The following is a 19,673-nucleotide window of genomic DNA, read 5'->3' on the forward strand; positions in this document are numbered from 1 at the left end:
CACTTTTCCTCCAGGAGGCTTTCACTGGCTAAGCCCCCATTTTCTCCTACTGCACTCCCTTCTACATTGCCCTTGCATCTGGATTTTCACCTTTATTCACTCCTCCCCTAACCTTATAGCACTTATGTACATATCCATAATTTATGTATTAATGTCTGTCTCCTCTACTCTGTAAACTCATTCATTCAATCACATGTATTGAGTACTTTGTGCGGGGCACTGTACTAAATGCTTGGGAGATCCATCACTGAGAACAGTGTCCAGCGCTTAGAACACTGCTTGGCACATAGTAAGCATTTAAACAAATTTCATTATTATTATTATTACAATATAACAATAAACAGACACATTCCATGCCCACAACAAGGGAGGAATGTGTCTACTAACTCTGTTGTACTGGTACTCTCCCAAGTTCTTAGTACAGTGCTCTGCACACATGAGGTGCTCAATAAATATGATTGACTGATATTAGCTGTCTCTCTAGACTTTTGTGTTAGAGACCGTCTCACTGCCTCATTTGTTTCTGATGAACAACCTAGTAGTTTGATTTAGAGGATGGATTTTTGGCTCAAGGAAAACTCCTCTGGAAAATGAAATTGGGAATTTGCAGGTCTCATTGTACAGAGAAATCTGAGTGTTTCCTAGCAGCACTCACTCAGAGAACCTGTTATTACATCAGGTGGAGTGTTATAGTGCACTGAGAGCTGGGAACTCTGAATCATAAGTTAAAAGGGCTGTAGCAATTTATGGGACTCAGAATAGCAGAAATCTGTTCTTTAGAACTCAATGGAAAGGAGAGAAAATGAAAAGGTGGATCTTGTTACTGCAGTGCTACCAGAGCAAATCCTTGTGAGTTGCTTTAAATCACAAGTGCTAATGAATAACTCCATAAATACAACCCAGGAAAAGGGCATTGGCTACCCACAGGGGGAAAAACAAAACGTTAAAAGGAAAATCCTGAAGGACAATTAATGGTCTTCTGAGCTGCTTATTCATTGAGTGCTTTTGACTTGCTAAAAGTGAGTTTAATGTATTTATAAAAATGTATAAAGACATAACTGATTCAAGGACTCTGCTATTTAAGGGGAACATATTTCATGTTATTGTAAGCATTGAAGAAAATTAAATCAATAAATCCACCATCTGTAATTTGAGACACTCCATTTGAAGAAAAATATATTGTCAGAGAAAAAAAACATCCTTTACTTTGAGGAAGTATTGTAAATAATCTTTCTTGGCTTTAGTATTCCAAACACTCAAGTGACAAGAAGAATTATGCACATGCTGTGGAATTATTGAAATGTTGTTATGTTGCCTCCAAGGCAGAAAAGGCCAAGATAGCTTATAATAAAGTGCATGATCTGATGGGAGGTTATACGAATAAGGCTTTTTGCCCACCTTCCCATATGCCCTTTTATCCCAATAAGAGTGCTTCCACTGGTAAGCAGTCAGAGATCAAGAGTCTGGAGGTTCCAGGGTCTGTTCTGGGCTCTGTGTTGATGTTCTCCATAACCAAAGGCAAACCAATTAACCTTTCAGTACTTCATCTGTCCATGTGAAAAAGGTTAATGGGGCTACTTGTTTGTAAAGTGCCTAGGGTCTCCTATGAAGGGCACTGCACAATCGTGGAACGCTGTTCTCTGGCTGGAGGGCGCTGTGCTTTTTAAATTGTATGTTTGGTTGGATAGGTTATGGATTATTTTTTTCAGTGCTGCTCCTTCTCTCAGGTTAAAAATAAAAAGTCTAAGTGGTAATCTCTTTCTATTTACATGTTTTGGGGTCCCGGAGGCCTAAGAAAGTGGAGCAGGTTAAAAATAGTCTGCCTTAGTGAAAGAAAGGAGTAAGGAAAACAATTATTAGGGTGCAATAACTGGGTATGGCAGTTTTCACGCCAAATGTTGGCATAGCCTCAGAGTCTTTTGGCTTTCAGTAATTCTCTTTCCCTGCAGATAACTGAGAGATTGGGTTTGCCTCACCGGCCACCCTGCATTTCAAATAGCTGATCATTCAAGCAGACTATCCTAACACCATTAAATTTCACAGTCAAGTATCTGGTTTCGGCACTGGGAGTGGTGTTTTTCTGAACTTTAAGCAAACGTGATTGTCCCGCATTGTGAGAGAAGTGACCAACCTGCCGTCCCTTTTTGCAGATTTACGTAAAAACTTTGAGCAAGATCCACAGGGAAAGGAAGTTCCTATTGAAGGCATGATTGTCCTGCATTGCCGTCCACCAGAGGGAGTTCCCGCTGCAGAGGTAAGATGAATTCCATGCTCCATTTTGGCATCAATTTTCTGACCATCTTGGGGGGGGGTGTGTGTGTGTGTGTGTGTGTGTATGCCTGTACACACATCAAAAAATCTGCTCTTGGACTATAGGGCCAGTTGTTCCTTAGAATGCTTATTTGGAAAAAAGGAAAGCTAGGGATTTGTTGGTCCATAGGTTTTTCTGTCCATCTCCTTTGGGAAGCTCGGTGCTGGAAGAATGGGAGAAGAATTCTGTCTTTAAGCTGCTTTCCCGATATAGGTTTGACGTGAATGCAGGCCCCACATTCCATTTTTACTGCACACCCTCTTGCAGTCGGAGCCTCCTGCTCACACGCTAGGAAAACAAATTGAACGAGTCATGTGCAGTGATGTGGTGGGTGACTTGAGCCACATTAAGTAAAGAGGCTGACCTGGAATCCTCTGGGTCCCTCAGGGATGTCGGTTTCCTGGGGATGCTACCCTCCGGTGTGGAAACCAATTTGAAATGTTAACTCCCCGCTCCACAGAACTATAAGAAACTCTAGCAGTGTAGGAATAGCAATAATAATAATGTTGTTGCCAACACAGGAAAACCTAAAAGCAGATAGCTCATTGAAGATGTGGCCCATGAAGAGCAGAGAACTGATAGAAGAAGACTTTCTTGGCTATATTTGTTCATTAGAAAGGTGATTCCCATTTGGACCTGCAGCCCAGATTCAGTCATAGCTGCACAGTAGTTGCATTTCCATTACTGCAAGCCAGAGCTGAGTGCATGGTGCTGTTGCTTACCACTCTGGATAAATTGAAAGAAGAGCCTGATAGCAGCCCAAGCTGTTTATAGCTCAACTTCACACAAATTGCTGTAGCATCTTGTAACTGGAGGGACAAATGCAGAAGATGATAAATTGCAAAAGATGAAAATACACCTACACTTGTGTGTTTAGGAAGTAAGTACACTCCTTGGACATCATTCAAATCTCAAGGATTGCTCAGATTGGAAGGAAACAAGCATAGAAACGAACCTGAACCTGAACATACCTGATATAAGTCAGAGAAGGGGAAATGCTCCTTTCTGTTCATTTTTAGTTGTGCTTTTCTTGCCTAGTTCCTGTCCTACATACACGGACACTATTATCAGGGCAGGGAAAATTATATGAGGCCTAGATTTACAGCCAAATATGCCCACGTTGCTCTGCATGCCTCACAGCACTGAGTTGGCTGCCAGTAGTTTGATTCTTGAGTAAAGTATCTCAGAAACCATTTTGTTTTACAGGGTGAGGCAATATTTTAAATCAGTTTTTTAAGTCAGATAATGGTATTTTGATTAGACTGTAAGCCCGTCAAACGGCAGGGACTGTCTCTATCTGTTGCCGACTTGTTCATTCCAAGCGCTTAGTACAGTGCTCTGCACATAGTAAGCGCTCAATAAATACTATTGAATGAATGAATGAATATTTTGGGGCTCCATCTGTAACCAACAAGGCCTAGTGGATAGAGCATGAACCTGGGAGTCAGTAGGACCTGGGTTCAAATCCCGGCTCCACCACGTGTCTGTTATGTGACCTTGGGCAGGTCACTTCACTTCTCTCTGTTTCACTTACCTCATCTGTAAAATGGGGATTAAGATTGTTAGCCACATGTGCGACGGGGGCTGTGTCCAAACTGATTTGCTTGTGCTTAAAACAGTGCCTGGCACACAGCAATAGAGATACAGAGAGCATGTTGGTGATAGAAGATCTAAGTGTGTGGATTGGGTTGCAGCTTGTAGCTGTGGTGATAGGTTAGGGCTACTTTGTTAGATTATAAAGTCAGGTATACTGTAGTCTGTTTAAAACCAACGTTATCCTGTATGGCTGTACTATATAGACATATTACAGAAGTCAGACCCAGTTTAAGTGATTTAATTAGTGTCACCTCTGAATAAATCTGTTTATTGAATGCTTACTGTGTGCAGAGCACTGTACTAAGTGCTTGGGAGGGAACAATATAAAAGGGTTGATAGACACATTCCTTTCCCACAATAAGCTTACAGTCTGGAATAATGATAATGATGATAATAATTATTGTGGTATTTGCTAAGTGCTTTCTGTGTGTCAAGCATTGTTCTAAGTGCTGGGATAGCTATAAGAGAGGCAGATTGATCCCTTCCCGGTTCCACATAAGGCTCAAAGCCTTCTAGACTGTAAACTTGTTGGAAGGGAATATGTCTGCCAACTCTGCTGTATTGTATTTTCCCAGCCATTTAATCATTTAGTACAGAGCTCTGCACACATAAACACTCAATAAATATGATTGAGTGATTGATGAATGAGGAGGGCTGTTTTCAGATGAGGAAACTGAAGCACAAAGCAGTTGCAAATTACTCAAGATCTCACACCAGTTCAGTGGCAGAGCCAGAACTAAAACCCAGACACTCTAACTCCCAGTCCTATGCTCTTTTCACTAGGCCAGGCTGAACAGTGGCCAACAACCAATATCAGGGCATGATTACCCCATCAAGGTTCTGGACTGGCCCAGATCATCAACACTGAAACTATACTTATTGCAACCCATCTGTAGGGTGTATGACAACTGCTATAGCACAACCCCGAACCAACTGCTGGAGAACTAAAAGCTGGCAAATGCAAGTCTAATAGGGAAAAAAAGTTTCAAACACTTCATCACAGGAGTAAACTGTTGAATTGGAGGTAGTCCTGAAAATAGAAGCATCCTTTGAGAATATTCCAAAATTAATTCAATCAAATTTATTGAGCACATACTGTGTTCAAAGCACTATACTAAGCACTTGGGAGAATACAGTGCACCAACAAAAACAGACACATTACCTGCCCACAACGAGTTCAAAGTCCAGGGATGAAATCAGTTGTGTTAGTGGGAAACTCCTCCATGGTTAAAGTTAAATGCTTTGATGCTCTGCAAAGGAAAAGGTCAATCTGACCCCTCTATTTCTCTGCCACCTGCTATCAGCCTAGTTTTGCCTCTGTGTCTGGGCCTCTTGGATGCTTAACTGGTTCTTAACACATCAGCATTGGTCTGAAACCACTGTCATCACTAGTGATTTGGTGACTTCATTTTTCAGGCCCATAGTTAAGGCTTTTTGAAGATGGCTGTGGAAAATAATAATTACCAATTTATTTCCTACCCAGAAAATAAATGTTTTATGGGAATCTGAAAGCCCATATAGAGTCAACCAGACACTTATGTATTTGAGATAAGGTAATAGGTCAAAAGCACAACCATTTGGAAGATTGGTAAGTGTGATGATTCAAGTTCACCTAAAAGGCTTGGGTTCATCCCTCAGGCTGCCTAAATGAATATGTTTGACCTCACAATTACTTTTAACCTTAACTAAGGGACAGTTTTAGCTAAATGTAACAAATTCACTGCACTACTCCTTCTGTTTAGCCAAAACCAATTTGCTATTTTCAAAACAATTCATTATCCTGAACTGCACTTTTTTATACTCACCAATTAAATGGAAAATCTATCTTTCATAAAAGTTAGGAATTATGTCCAATGAAAATGTGACACTTTAATGGTTTTCCACAGATTAAAATTGTAGAGTTCTCAATAAACCCTGATTTACTGATGTTGGTTGTAAAGTGGTTATTGCTGTTAATAAAGCCTATAAATCTTAACAGGTTATATTTGCCTTGGACAATAAAACTTCCCATAAAGACTTAAGTGTCTAAGGCTAATTCTATTCACATCAAAGGTAAACAGGCTTCTAAAAATAATTCAATATCTTTGGGAATTGGATATCCAAAAACTAAGCCATTGATACATTATGGCCGGAAGCAATAGCATTTCAAACTGCATTCTTCTTGTATCTCAAACAGCTGATGGGACAGGTCCTTGAGTAAAAAAGAGCTTTAAAGGAAACTATTGGGTTTCCAGGAAATCCCGTTCCGCCACTTGTCTGCTGTGCAACCTTGGGCAAGCCAATTAATTTCTCTGGGCCTCAGTTACCTCATCTGTAAAATGGGACTTAAGACTTTAAGCCCCATGTGGGACATGGACTATGTCTACTTGATTAGCTCGTATCTACCCCAGTGCTTAGTTCAGTGCCTGGCACATATTAAGCGCTTACCAAATGCCATAAAAAAATAGTATGATTCATTTTTACCAACTCATTACTGGATTTTTTGCTTCAGCTAAGGACTAACTATTAGCGAGAAATATATTTTGGGTGGAACAGAAGCAGCATGGCTTAGTGGAAAGAGGACAGGCTTGGGAGTCAGAGGACACAGTTTCTAATCCCAGCTCTGCCACTTGTTTGGGTGTGTGATCTTGGGCAAGTCGCTTAACTTCTCTTTGCCTCAGTTACCTCATCTGTAAAATAGGGATTCAGACTGTGAGCCCCACATGGGGCAACCTGATTACCTTGCAATTATTATTATCATCAATATATCAATGGCATGTATTGAGTACTTTGTGCAGAGTACTGTATTAAGTGTGTGAGAGAGTACAATCAATCAATCAGTTGTATTCATTGAGCAGTTTCTGTGTGCAGAGCACTGAACTAAATTCTTGGAAAAGTACAATGTACTAGACACATTCCCTACCCACAACGATCTATAGAGTTGGAAATCACATTCCCAGACCACCTTGCCCCTTCCTACCTTAGCTTTCTGATTTTGTACTATAACTTAGATCACACACTTTGCTCTTCTACTGCCAATCTCCTCACTGTACTTTGATCTCATCTACCTCACCCCCAAACTCTCACCCACATCTTGCCTCTGGCCTGGAATACCCCCCTTCTTCATATCCTACAGATTATCACTCTCCCCACCTTCAAAGCCTTATCGAAGGCACATCTCCTCGAAGAGGCCTTCCCTGACCAAGCCCTCATTTCCTCCCCTTTCACTCCCTCTGTATTGCCCTTGCTCTTGCATTTAAACTGTTTATCCTCCCCTCACTCAGTCCCACACGACTTATCTACAAATCCGTGATTTATTCCTTTATATTCAATAGTATTTATTGAGCGCTTACTATGTGCAGAGCACTGTACTAAGCACTTGGAATGTACAATTCGGCAATAGATAGAGACAATCCCTGCCCATTGACGGGCTTACAGTCCAATCGGGGGAGACGGACAAAAACAAGACAACTTAATCGCAATAAATAGAATCAAGGGGATGTACACCTCATTAACAAAATGAATAGGGTAATAAAAATATATATAAATGAGCACAGTGCTGAGGGGAGGGGAAGGGAGAGGGAGAGGAGTAGAGGGAAAGGGGGGAAGGGAGCTTAGCTGAGGGAAGGTGAAGGGGGGCAGAGAGGGAGCAGAGGGAAAAGGGGAAGCTCAGTCTGGGAAGGCCTCTTAGAGGAGGTGAGTTCTCAATAGGGCTTGGAAGAGGGGAAGAGAGTCTGCATCTCCCTCTAAACTACATGCTCACTGTGGGCAGAGAACTTGTCTATCAACTATGTTGTATTATTCTCTCCCAAATGTTTACTTCAGTGCTCTGCACACAGTAAGTGTTCAATAAATATAATTGACTGATTCAAGAGTTTACAGGCTACACCCAAATGAGAAACAGTGTTGTCTAGTGGAAAGAACATGGGCCTGGGAGTCAGATTAGTCAATCAATTCTATTTATTGAGCACTTATTATGTGCAGAGCCCTGTACTAAATGCTTGGGAAAATACAAGTAGAACCCTAGTCAGAGGACTAGGATTTTAGTCCCAGCTTCACTATTTCTCTGCTGTATGATCTTGGGCATGTCACTTCACTTCTCTGTGCTTGTTACCTCATCTGTAAAATGGGATGCTATACCTGTTCTCCCTAGTACTATTCTGTGCCCCTTTTGGGAAACCTGATCTTTTATCTAACCCAACACTTAGTAATGTGCTTGGTCCATAGTAAGAACTTAATAATAATAACTGTGGTGTTTGTTATTATTTTCATTATCATTTTAAAATCGATATAGAACATAAGGATATGAACATAACTGCTTCAGGGCTGAGGTGGAAGTGAATGTGCAGTGCTTAAGAGGTATAGATCCAAGTGCATAAAAAATACAGAAGGGAGGGAAAATTGGGGAAATGAGTGTTAGTCAGGGAAGGCCTCTTGGAGGAGTTGTGATTTTAATAGGCTTTTAAAGGCGAAGAGAGTCAAGAAGGGAGAGGGAGTTCCAGGGCAGAGTGAAGATGTGGGCAGGGGATCATTGGTGAGGCAGATAGGATGCAGGTACAGTGAGTTGGTTGGCATTAGAGGAGTGAAGTGTGTGTTGGTGTTGTCTTGTCCTGTTTTAGGTTGTCAAGTCATCTCTGACCCATAGCAACTCCATGGACACATCTCTTCCAGAATGCCACACCTTCATTTACAATTGTGGTGTATTGGTACAGTTTTCTTGGTAAAAATATAGAAGTGGTTTACCATTGCCTTCTTCTGTGCAGTAAACTTGAGCCTCCACCCTCGACTCTCGCCCATGCATCTGCTGCCCGGTACAGTTGAGTTTTGACTTGTAGCAGATTGAGTTCCACTTGCTAGCCACTGCCCAAGCTAGGAATGGGAGTACTGGAAACTCTCCAGGTTCAACCCGGAGTGAGGGTGTGTTTTATCTTTGTAGTAAAAGATAAGTGAGCTAAAGGTAGGAGGGGAAGAGCTGACTGATGCCCTAAAGCCAATTGTAGAGTTTCTGATTGTTGTAAAGATGGATGGGCAGCATTTAAAGGTTTTTTTAAGGAGTGGTGATTGAAACTTTTTTTAGAAAAATGATCTGGACTGGAAGAAGGGATTGGAAAAGGGAGACAGGAGGCAGGCAGGTCAGGATGTAGGCTGACTTCAGCAAAGTGAGATATGAATAATGCTTGCATTAACATGGTAGTAGCTTGGGTAGAGAAGCAGCATGGCTTAGTGTATAGAGCATGGCCCCGGGAGTCAGAATGTCATGGGTTCTAATCCTGGCTCCATCATTTGTTTGCTATGTGGCTTTGGGCAAGTCACTTAACTTCTCTGTGCCTCAGTTACCTCATCTGGAAAATGGGGATTGACACCATGATCTCCAAGTGGGTCAGGGACTCTGTCAAACCTGATTTGTTTGTATCCACCCCAGCACTAAGTAAAGTGCCTGGCCCATAGTAAGTGCTTAACAAATACCACAATTACTATTATTATTGGATGGAGAGGAAAGAATGGACTTTAGTGGATTTTAGCGATGTTGTGAAATGATGCTGTGAAACCAGAACTGATAGTATTTCCTGACAGGCTGAATATACTGGCTAAATGGGAGACATGAGTTGCGGATGTAAGGAGTTCAGTTTTGGACATGTTTAGTTTAAGGTGCTGGTAGAGGCATCCCAAAGGCAGGAGGACATGTGAGACTCCTTATCTTCCCACCCAAACCCTATCCTCTCCCTGTCTTTGCTATCACTGAAGACAATACCACTATCCTCCATTTCTCACAGACCTTGGTGTTGTCCTCAGCTCATTTCTCTCATTCAACCCACATAGTCAATCTGTCACCAAAACCTGTAGATTATATCTTCACAACATTGTCCTTTCCTTTCCAAACCACTATTATGCCAATCCCACCTTGACTACTGCATCTGCCACCTTGCTGACCTCCCTGCCATCTATCTCTCCCAACTCAAGTCCATACTCCAGTGTCCTGTATGGATTGTTTTTCTAAAACAAAAAAAATTAAATCCCTGTCTTCCCATTCCTCGAGAACCTCCAGTGGTTATCCATCTACCTCCATATCAAGCAGAAACTCCTTACCACTGGATCTAAAGCACTCCATCAGCTCACCCCCTCCTACCTTACCTCAATGATCTCCTGCTACAGCCCAGCTCCCACACTTCTCTCCTCCAGTGCCAGTTTACTCGCTGTGTTCCAATCTCATCTGTCCCACTGCCGATCTCTTTCCCACATCCTCCCTCTAGACTGGAACTCCCTCCCCCTCCATATATGCCACACCACCACCCTCTCCCCCTTTATAGCCTTATTATGATCACATTTCCTCCAGGAGATCTCCCCCAGTTAAACCCCTTTTTCCCTGGCTCCCTTTTTCTTCTAACATCATCCTTGCACTTAGATCTGTGCTCTTTGGGCATTTGATATTTGTCCCACCCTTAATCCCTCAACACTTAGGTACATATCTATACATTATATATTATAAATTATAATAATTTCTATCTCCCCCTTAGACTGTTAGTTCATTGTGAGCAGGGAAAATGTCTGCCAACTCAGTTGTAGTCTAAGTGCTTAGTACAGTGCTCTGCACACAATAAGGACTCATAAATACCATTGATGATGATGTGAATCGACAAGAGTAGATGGAATTATTCCAAGGGATGACCAAATGAGACCCTTAGTTTTGCCCTTTATGGGGTGGACCAAAGGAAATAAAATATAGAATAGCTGACTAATCCAAAGAGGAAAAAAAAAACCCTATTTATTTCCATTTGCTCTTAAACTTTTCATTGTAGAGCTGTTGTGAGAATAAAATGAGATAAGTGGTCTGAAAGCATTTTGGATAAATGAAAGCATCATAGAAAAAGAATACACACACATGTAATTAAAGCAAGGTAAAGGGTTTTAAATGTGTGATATGCTCATGTACTGATGTAACAGACCTGTATACATAATCTAATTTGGAACAGACAGAGCAAAGAGGATGTCTAATAGTTTGGGTAAACTTTGCCATAGTCCAGAAGAGCTTTACAGCAAGCCACACTTGATTAAAATGTACAATATGGTAATAGAAACTTAATGGACTCTAGACAAAGGAAAATGTTAGACTGGTTAAATACCAATAATTAACTGCTTGTAAATTACTTCTCTGAAAATACTCATGTGAAGATGTTCCATTGTAACAATGAAGGAGAAAAATAAAGATAATGACAGTTATTAAAAGGCACCTCAGCAGTCCAAATGTCTTGATCATTGATGTTGGTCCTTAGACTGAGACTAGTAAAATACAGACTTTTACTCTTTCTGTAGTGGTGGTGGTAGATTTCTTGAATAGGAAATGAAGGACAGATGACATCATTTTGATTTGTGACATATTGAACTTCCTTTTTAAAGTCTGTTCCATAGACTCGCGAGGTGTGAAAGATTGCAGGTGGAATTGCATTTCTTTATAGGAAAGGAGGAGGTCTGCCTTAGGAAGATTAGAAGGGTCACCCTATTCCTCAGTCAGTGCCTGTCTTTTCCCCCTGGGAACAATTTCATGATAGCTCATCATCCAAATTGTTTCTTTCACATACCAATTCATTCCTGGGTTCATTTTGCTATTCTCCTTTAGAGACCCGAGTCCCATACTTGCCAAAACCATTCCTCTCTGATTAAGTGGGAATCGAGGCTAACCTGAACTTTCTTCTTCCTTCCAGGGGTGGTTTAACAGAGAATCCTGTTACAACAAGATTAGAGACCTAGACTAGACTTTGATTGCTAGGCTAAGACTGAGGCACCTTGTGCATTGATGGAGCCTTGGACAGATGTTTTTGAAATAAGACTGTCGTGCCTGTGGATAAATAGTACATGATTTCTAAGGCCTATGCCAAAAAAGTGATTTTCATAATCATAACAATTTTTTTATAAATGGAGCCAAGGAATACTTTGGATGAGAAATGTTGAGATTAAGAATGGTAAAAAAAAAAAAAGAATCAATCAACCAGTAGTATTTACTCAGTGTTTACTAAGTGTAGAGCCCTGTACTAAACACCTGAGAGAGTACAATAGAATTAGCTGACACATTCCCTGCCCATAAAGAGCTTACAGTCTAAAGGGAGAGACAGGCATTAATATAAATAAACAATAAATATATAATATATAACCTAAAGATGTATTTAAATAATTTAAATTTAAGAATCCTCATACAGAGCTATAGCAATGTAGTGTGATTTCTAAATTTACTTAAAAGGCAAAGCTATTTCTCTATACTGTGTAACCTCGCGTAGTTTGGCTCCAGTAAACAGTCTTTATGTCGTGAATTACACAGAAGTAAAAAACATTCTGGGACGCCTACAAATAAAGCACTGCAGCACTGTAATTCAGCCATAATGTTGCACCGGCATGAATCAAGAGCTCCAAATCCTGCTGAGGCGGCACTGGTTTCAGCGTTGATGTGAACTACACTATGCTATCCTGATTCATTTAGCAGCAAATGTGGGCAGCCTTTGTCAGCCAGGACCTTAAAGCCCAAATGAAAATCCCTATCACTTTAAAACTCTGATGCAGTCACAGAAAACTAATTGTACTGCATGCTGTCAACTCACTCCAAAAAGCCACACTGAGTCATGCCTGTTGCTTTTAGTTAACGATGGGCAGTAAGAACGAGCAGTAAAACTGTGGGTGGGATTTTGCATTTAATAAAATGGTTAGTCTTGGAAAATGCCCATTTCTCCTTCCCATGAAGGTTTAGAGAGACAGAATGTTAGCCCCTGCCTGTAGGCACCACAGAAATACACCCGGTGGGCCTGTTGTGATTTATTTTCAGTCCCAGAATTTTTACCACCCAAGAATTTCTGGCTACAGTGTGTTATCCCCCGGCAAGCTAGCACCTCTCCCCTGTAATGACTTTGGCAGACATTTTACTGTCCCTTGGGGCTACATTTGGTCTATCGCAGAGACTGCACTGAGAAAGGATGTTGAAGGGAGGGGAGTGAGGGTTAAGGTCACAGAACATTGTCTAGGAAAGCTGCAATGCCTTCGCTATAGAGGATTAGCTGCCGGTGTGGTTTGAAGGAAAACATTTCGCTTGGTGGACTGATAAGATTAAAGCTTCCTCTTGCTAACCAGCCTGGCTAAGCAGCTGTACGGCTACCATCGCCCCCTCAAACCCAGGCCCTTTTGGTTACGAGTTCAACATCCAAAAAATAATTCAGCATCCGTGGCTGAACAGCTGATCATCCCCTGCTGCGGCGAATTTTGATTTAAATCTAACAGTTTCTCTTGGCTGTGGCTGAGCGGAGTTGGAGCTGTGCTTTTCATTGTTGGTACTGTACTGGCCTAGAGATCTGGCTGGGTATCCTGCCAGTCTCATTCCTCCCTACAGACGTGTTTATTAATTGTGTACAGTAGACCTAGTTTTGGCTGGGCTGCCTGGGATAAGCGTTGCTTGTTCCATATGTAAGTTTAAAGATCCATTTCTGAGGGAAATGCCAAAGCCTTCTCTTCCCAGCAGCACTCCTTCCAATCTCCCTCCGGAGAGTCTGTTGCTGGTATAATGGTCACTGAGGTGACAGCTCAGATGGAGTTGTTGTTATAAAAGTACCACCTACCTCACAGTGAGAGAGAAGGGGGTACATTGGCTACTATAGGATCAGCTGACTTCTGAATGTATCTTTTCAGGCCAAGTGTGAGCTTTGAAGAGACCCTGTTGTTTAGAACTGAGTTCCGTTGGCCAGATAAGGATGGACAGGACAAATAATTTTAGAGCCTTGTACCTTATAAACACTGAAGTCATTACTCTAACACATGAAAGTAACATGGTTTAGTGGAAAGAGGATGGGAGTCAGAGGATCATGGTTTTAGTTCTGGCTCCACCATTTGCCTGTTGTGTGAGCTTGGGTAAATTACTTAACTTGTCTGCTTCAGTTTCCTCATCTGTAAATTGGGGATAAAATATTTTAGACTGTGAGCTCCATGTAAGTCAGAGACTGTGTCTGATCTGATTATATGGTATTCATTTCTCTGCGTCACAGAGTATTTGGCATATTGTAAGAACATGAATAACAATTTTATTATTTCTTATAATGATATTTTTTAGGCGCTAACTATGTCAGGTATTGTTCTAGGTGCTGGGTACATACAAGGTAATCAGGTTGGACAAAATCCATATCCCACATGGGACTCACTGTCTCAATCCCCATTTTACAGATGAGGTAACTGAGGCATGGAGAAGTTAAGTGACTTGACCAAGGTCATGCAGCAGATGAGTAGCAGAGCCAAGCTTAGAACCCAGAGCCTTCTGACTTCCAGGCCCATGTACTATCCATTAGGCCATGCTGCTTCTTTATTATCTATTTCTCTATTATTAGTAGTAGTAGTAATAATAGATAGATGGCTTATTGGGCTTATTTAGCCTCACCTCACTCCCTCTACTCAACCAGCCTCAAAGGTGTTATAAAAGTGTGGGGGGGTGGGAAAGGACTGGGAAAGGGTTAAGTATTGTCAGTACAATCCTAAAACCATCAATATGTTGGTGACCAGATAAGAAAGACAGCCCTGAGGCACAACAAGCTTGAGCTAAAACTGTCAAGTGGATAGACTTTGAGGCATGAGGGGGGACACATGACTTAATCTCAGGCTGTTCATCCCTTTAGTTTTCTGTTGTTGACCAGAAAACCATTTAGCTAGCATTTACGTCATCAAGAGGCATAGAGTACTGGGATACATTTTCATATGCCATAATGATGGCTTAAGGCACATATAGATAATGTTGTATCTTGTTGCCCATGAGGGAAGACCTGTATCCAGGCTGGAGGAAGACAAAATTTTCCAGTACAGGGAGCTATCTATTCTTTTCTTAAATATCAAATGATGGGATATCCACAACCTCCTTTAATAACCTACTGAGAGAGTAAGAATGGTGCTGGGCAAGCCATTAGAACTATGGTCCATGCTTCTATACAAGTGCTCAGTCCTGAAATCTCAGGACAAAGGCTCATCATTGTTTCTGATGGGAGATTCCATCATTATCATTTCTTTGCTTATTACTCTGATCAAGTCCTTTTTTATGAATAGTAAATTCTCTTCTGCTTGAAAAAAATGCATTTTATTCTGTCCATTCCTCAGCAAAACTTGCGGGGAAATCTGTCAGCATTCCATCTTTAAGTGTTTCATATACTTAAAGATTGTTCTTAAAAATTCCTTGGCTTCAACGTATTTAAACTACATAAAATGAGGCAGAGAGACAGGATTAGAACCTATGTCCTTCTGACTTCCAAGCCAGTGCTCTAACTGCTAGGCAACACCGCTTTTCTATTATCTATTCTCTCTCTTATTGTTGTTATTATTACATAGATGGCCATCAGTGTGGCTTAGTGGATAGGGTGCAGGTCTGGGAGTCAGAAGGACCTGGGTTCTAATCCCAGCTCTGCCACTTGTCTGCTGTGTGACTTTGGGCAAGTCACTTAACTTCTCTATTCCTCAGTTGCCTCATCTGTAAAGCAGGTATTAAGACTGTGAGCCCCACATGGGGCAACCTGATTACCTTGTGCCTACCCCAGCGCTTAGAACAGTGCTTGGCACATAGTAAGTGCTTAACAAATACAATTATTATTAGAATTATTTCATGTCTGCTGTGTGACCTGGGTCAAGTAACTTAACTTCTTTGGTCTTCAGTTCCCTCAGATATAAAATGGGGATTAAGTGAGTCCCATGTGGGACAGGGACTTTGATTAACTTGTATCTACCCCCACGCTTAGAAAAATGATTGGTACATAGTAAGTGCTTAACAAGTACCATAATAATTATTATAAATTATTATTATATAATCCCAGTGTCAGCTCTAGTAGGGGCTAGCAGAATAACTTAGTTCAAGTCCCCAGTTTTCATTTCTGAAAATAGCTCCTGGACAATGTTGGGCTACTCTAGAGTACAGCTGGCATTGGTGACTTGACTGTTCCATAAAGTAACTAGAGTAATTAGATTATGGAACACCAGCAGCAGATTTGGACCAGTTGGTAGGGAGGGGAGCACCTATACTGAATGATAGGTATGATAGGAATGTCAGATTGAGAGGGCCCATTTGGCTAAAATCAAAAAGAGGTTGCAAGAGGTAAGGAGGGAGAAAGAAGGGGCCAAAGGAAAAAAAAAACAGTATGATGCAAGTAACAATGAGGAAAAAAAAAATGACGACTGTTGAGCAGAGGCATCAGGGGAGGAAGAAATAGAAAAGAACTGAAAATTTAGGAGAGACTGTATGTCCAAGTAGGGAAATGAGAAGTAGATCAGTGGGAGAAAGGACAAGGATCCAGATAACATTAATTTTGTTTTGTTGGTTTTTTTTTCTTTTTGCAGTAAACATGAACATGAAAAATCATTTGACATGCCTTTTGAATCTTCCTCCACCCACTTTTGCCATTCCCCATACAATCCTTGAACTTTGCTGAGATACATCTATTTATCAGTGGCTTTGATCCTATTAAAGGCATGGATAGGGCTGGACGTCATTGTACAGTTTTGTGTACTGTCTTTCTCTGTCTGCCAAGTTATTAGGGTCTCTTCCACCAAAGCCTCTGTACAGGGTAGACAAAGGATAGAGGAGGTTTTTTTATTATTATTGTTTCAATGCAGCAGTCTTTCTTTTCATCTAGATAATGCAGATATTCTTTCAAAAGATTTCTCTGTCATGGTTTACTCTAAGAGCTTGTGTTTTCTCTCAGATCACCTCTACCATCCATCATGTAGAGAGAGTTTCCATTCACATTGTACCCTCTCCTCATTGTCTTCATTGTTCTTTGCATTTGATTTTACCCTGCATTTGTTTGTTCTGTTGGACTTATCTAATAAAGTCTCTGCTCCCTCTATTATTGTTTTCCTTTGCTCTTACATTTAGCAATCCAAAACCCTTTTCCCTTTCACTTGTTTGCTTAGAAATATAACATTTTTTCCAATACACTGGTTTCCACACTGGGTTCTGAGTTCTGGTTGCCAGTGTGCTTACAACTGAGATACATGGTGTGAGTTCTGATGCCAGTGAGTACTATGAGAAACTTCACATATTAGAAGGCAGCACTTTTTAGTGTCTGAATGAGTGTGAGTAAAAGTTAAGGGAACAAGCAATCAGTAGCATTTATTAAGTGCTTTGTGCAGAATCCTGTGCTTAAGCATTTGGGCGAGTACAGTACAATCTAGTTGGTAGATACAATCTTTGCCTCAAGGAGCTTACAGTCTAGTGGAGGTGTCCCACAGACTCCCTTACATCAATCATCTCTCCACTCTATTCAATCAGGGGTGTTCCTGATCCTGAGAAGCAGCGTGGCTCACTGGAAAGAGCACGGGCTTGGGAGTCAGAGGTTGTGGGTTCTAATCCCGGCTCTGCCACTTAGCTGTGTGACTTTGGGCAAGTCACTTAATCTCTCTGTGCCTCAGTTACCTCATCTGTAAAATGGGGATTAAGACTGTGAGCCCACGTGGGACAACCTGATTACCTTGTATCAACCTAGCGCTTAGAACAGTGCTTGGAACATACCAAGCACTTAACAAATACCAAAATTATTATTATTCACTGAGCGCTTACTATGTGCAGAGAATTGTATTAAGTGCTTGGGAGAGTACAGTACGGTAGAGTTGGTAGACATGATTCCCCCGTTCCCCCTTCTCCCTCCCTCTGCTCTTCCCCCTTCCCCTCCCCACAGCACTTGTGCATATATGTATATATTATTTATTACTCTATTTTGTTAATGTGTATTTATCTATGATTCTATTTATCTTGATGATATTGACACCAGACTACTTGTTTTGTTTTGTTTTCTTTCTCCCCCATTTAGACTGTGAGCCTTTGTTGGGTAGGGATTGTCTCTATCTGTTGCCAATTTGTACATTCCAAGCGCTTAGTACAGTGGTCTGCACATAGTAAGTGCTCAGTAAATACTATTCAATGAATGAGTGACTGATTCCTCCCACCAGAATCGTACATTTTAGAAGCCAAGAGAAAAAAAACGTGTTCAGAGATATTCATTTTCTCTTTTCCTGTGTCATCTATGCCCATAGGTCCATACACACTAATCATTTTGATACTCCCCTAACTCACACCAACACACATATTCATCCTTATACTCTGCTGCTTCCCATACCTATAATTTATTTTAATGTCCATCTTCCCCAACAGACTGTAGGCTTATTGCGGGCAGGGATCATGTCTCCTTTCCACTGATATACTCTTCCAGTGTTCAATACAGTTCTCTGCCCACTGTATCAATTCAGTAGATCAGCATATCAGCATAAGAAGCAGTGTTGCTTAGTGGATAGTGTCCAGCCCTGGGAGTCAGAAGGACCTGGGTTCTGATGCTGGCTCTGCCACGTATCTGCTCTGTGACCTTGGGCATGTCACTTCTCCATGCTGTGCTTCAGTACTTTCTTGTGTAAAATGGGGATGGGGATAGTGGGCCCCATGAGGGACAGGGACTGTGTCCAACCTGATTAGCTTGTGTCTACTCCAGTGCTTAAAACAGTGCCTGGCACAGAGTGAGCACTTAACCGTAAAAAATAAAATATAATAAAATAAAATAAAAAAACCCCAGCCTTTTCTTCCTTGGTGGCTTTAGTAGCAGAATTTGTTCTCTTTGACCTTGGCTGCCTGCCATCTGGGGCTGAGTTTGCGTTTCCCGAACTCAGGCTGTGTGCAGTGCCGGGTGACACCTGCCTTGCTCATGACAGCCCTCCCTTGTGACCATTTCTGGGTCATCGCCGAACTGGCCTGGCTGCTAGGCTCTTGGGGTGCTGGTCTGCAGCTCTTTCCTGAACCTTCGGCAACCACAGGAAACCACATGGAACCCAAATCCCACCCTCTGACCCCCCCAAGTCCCTACCAGACCCTCCTCCCTCCGGAATGAGTTAGCGGTGGGTCCTCCCTGAAGCAGCAGGAGGGCCCAGTTGATCTTTGGAAGGCCCATCCTGTCCCGAACTTAGGTGTCATGCAGTGGCTATCTGTGTTGGGGGTCTGGCTGGAGGTCCAGCCGTGGGCTCTGGAGAGGGGCTGCATGAATTGGCCAGGGATGACTCAGGCCAGGGATCTTGGAACTGATTAGCTTGTGTGTGTGTATGTGTAGCTGAGGGCCAGACCTCTTTATGTGAGTGCGGATGTATGGGCGTGCATGCAGCTAAGAGCCACTCCGCCGCTTGTCTGCTCTGTCACCGTGGGCAAGCCACTTCACTTCTTTGGGCCTCTGTTCCCTCATCTGTAGAATGGGGATTGAGACAGTGAGTCCCCATTGGACAGGGACTGTGTTCAACTCAATTTGCTTGTGTCCGTCCCAGCGCTTGGTACAGAGCCTGGCACAAAGTAAGCACTTGACAAATACTATCATTATTATTATTATGTGTATGTGTGCATGTGTGTGTGGCCTTGAGGACCGGGCCTGAGTGTGCGTGGCCAAGGGATGATGGGCTTCAGCGCATTGGGGGCCCGGGTTCAGGTGGCAGTCAACACTGGGTATGTAAGGGGCCCAGACCCTCCTCGTGATCAGTGGAGTGAGCTTGCCCTGGGTGGGATGGGTTTGTCCAGGGTGGGGTGTTCTTGAGTGAGGTGGGATGGGGTGGGGCAGAAGGCGCCAGATGCACTTTTTGTGAACTGCCACTCAAAGTGTCTGTGGAAGAGGCAGCCTTTCCAGTGGTGTGAGCCTGTTGTTCGGTAGGGATTGTCTCTGTTGCGGAATTGTACTTTCCAAGCGCTTAGTTCAGTGTTCTGCACACAGTAAACTCTCAGTAAATACGATTGAATGAATGGTTAGCACTGAGTGATTGATAG

The 19,673-nt window shown here is 42.1% G+C and overlaps 1 protein-coding gene across 2 annotated transcripts in view; it reads left to right on the forward strand.

The window, feature by feature from the left end:
• UNC5D (unc-5 netrin receptor D) overlaps window positions 1-19,673 on the forward strand; it is a 532,332-nt gene that overhangs the window by 325,256 nt on the left and 187,403 nt on the right. For both annotated transcript variants that reach the window (XM_029066199.2, XM_029066200.2), the window contains exon 4: window positions 2,151-2,254. In XM_029066199.2, coding sequence (XP_028922032.1) covers window positions 2,151-2,254 — 104 coding nt within the window. The remainder of the gene's footprint in view (window positions 1-2,150; window positions 2,255-19,673) is intronic.

The sequence above is a fragment of the Ornithorhynchus anatinus genome, chromosome 5, assembly GCF_004115215.2.
Source record: "Ornithorhynchus anatinus isolate Pmale09 chromosome 5, mOrnAna1.pri.v4, whole genome shotgun sequence".
Classification (NCBI taxonomy): domain Eukaryota; kingdom Metazoa; phylum Chordata; class Mammalia; order Monotremata; family Ornithorhynchidae; genus Ornithorhynchus; species Ornithorhynchus anatinus.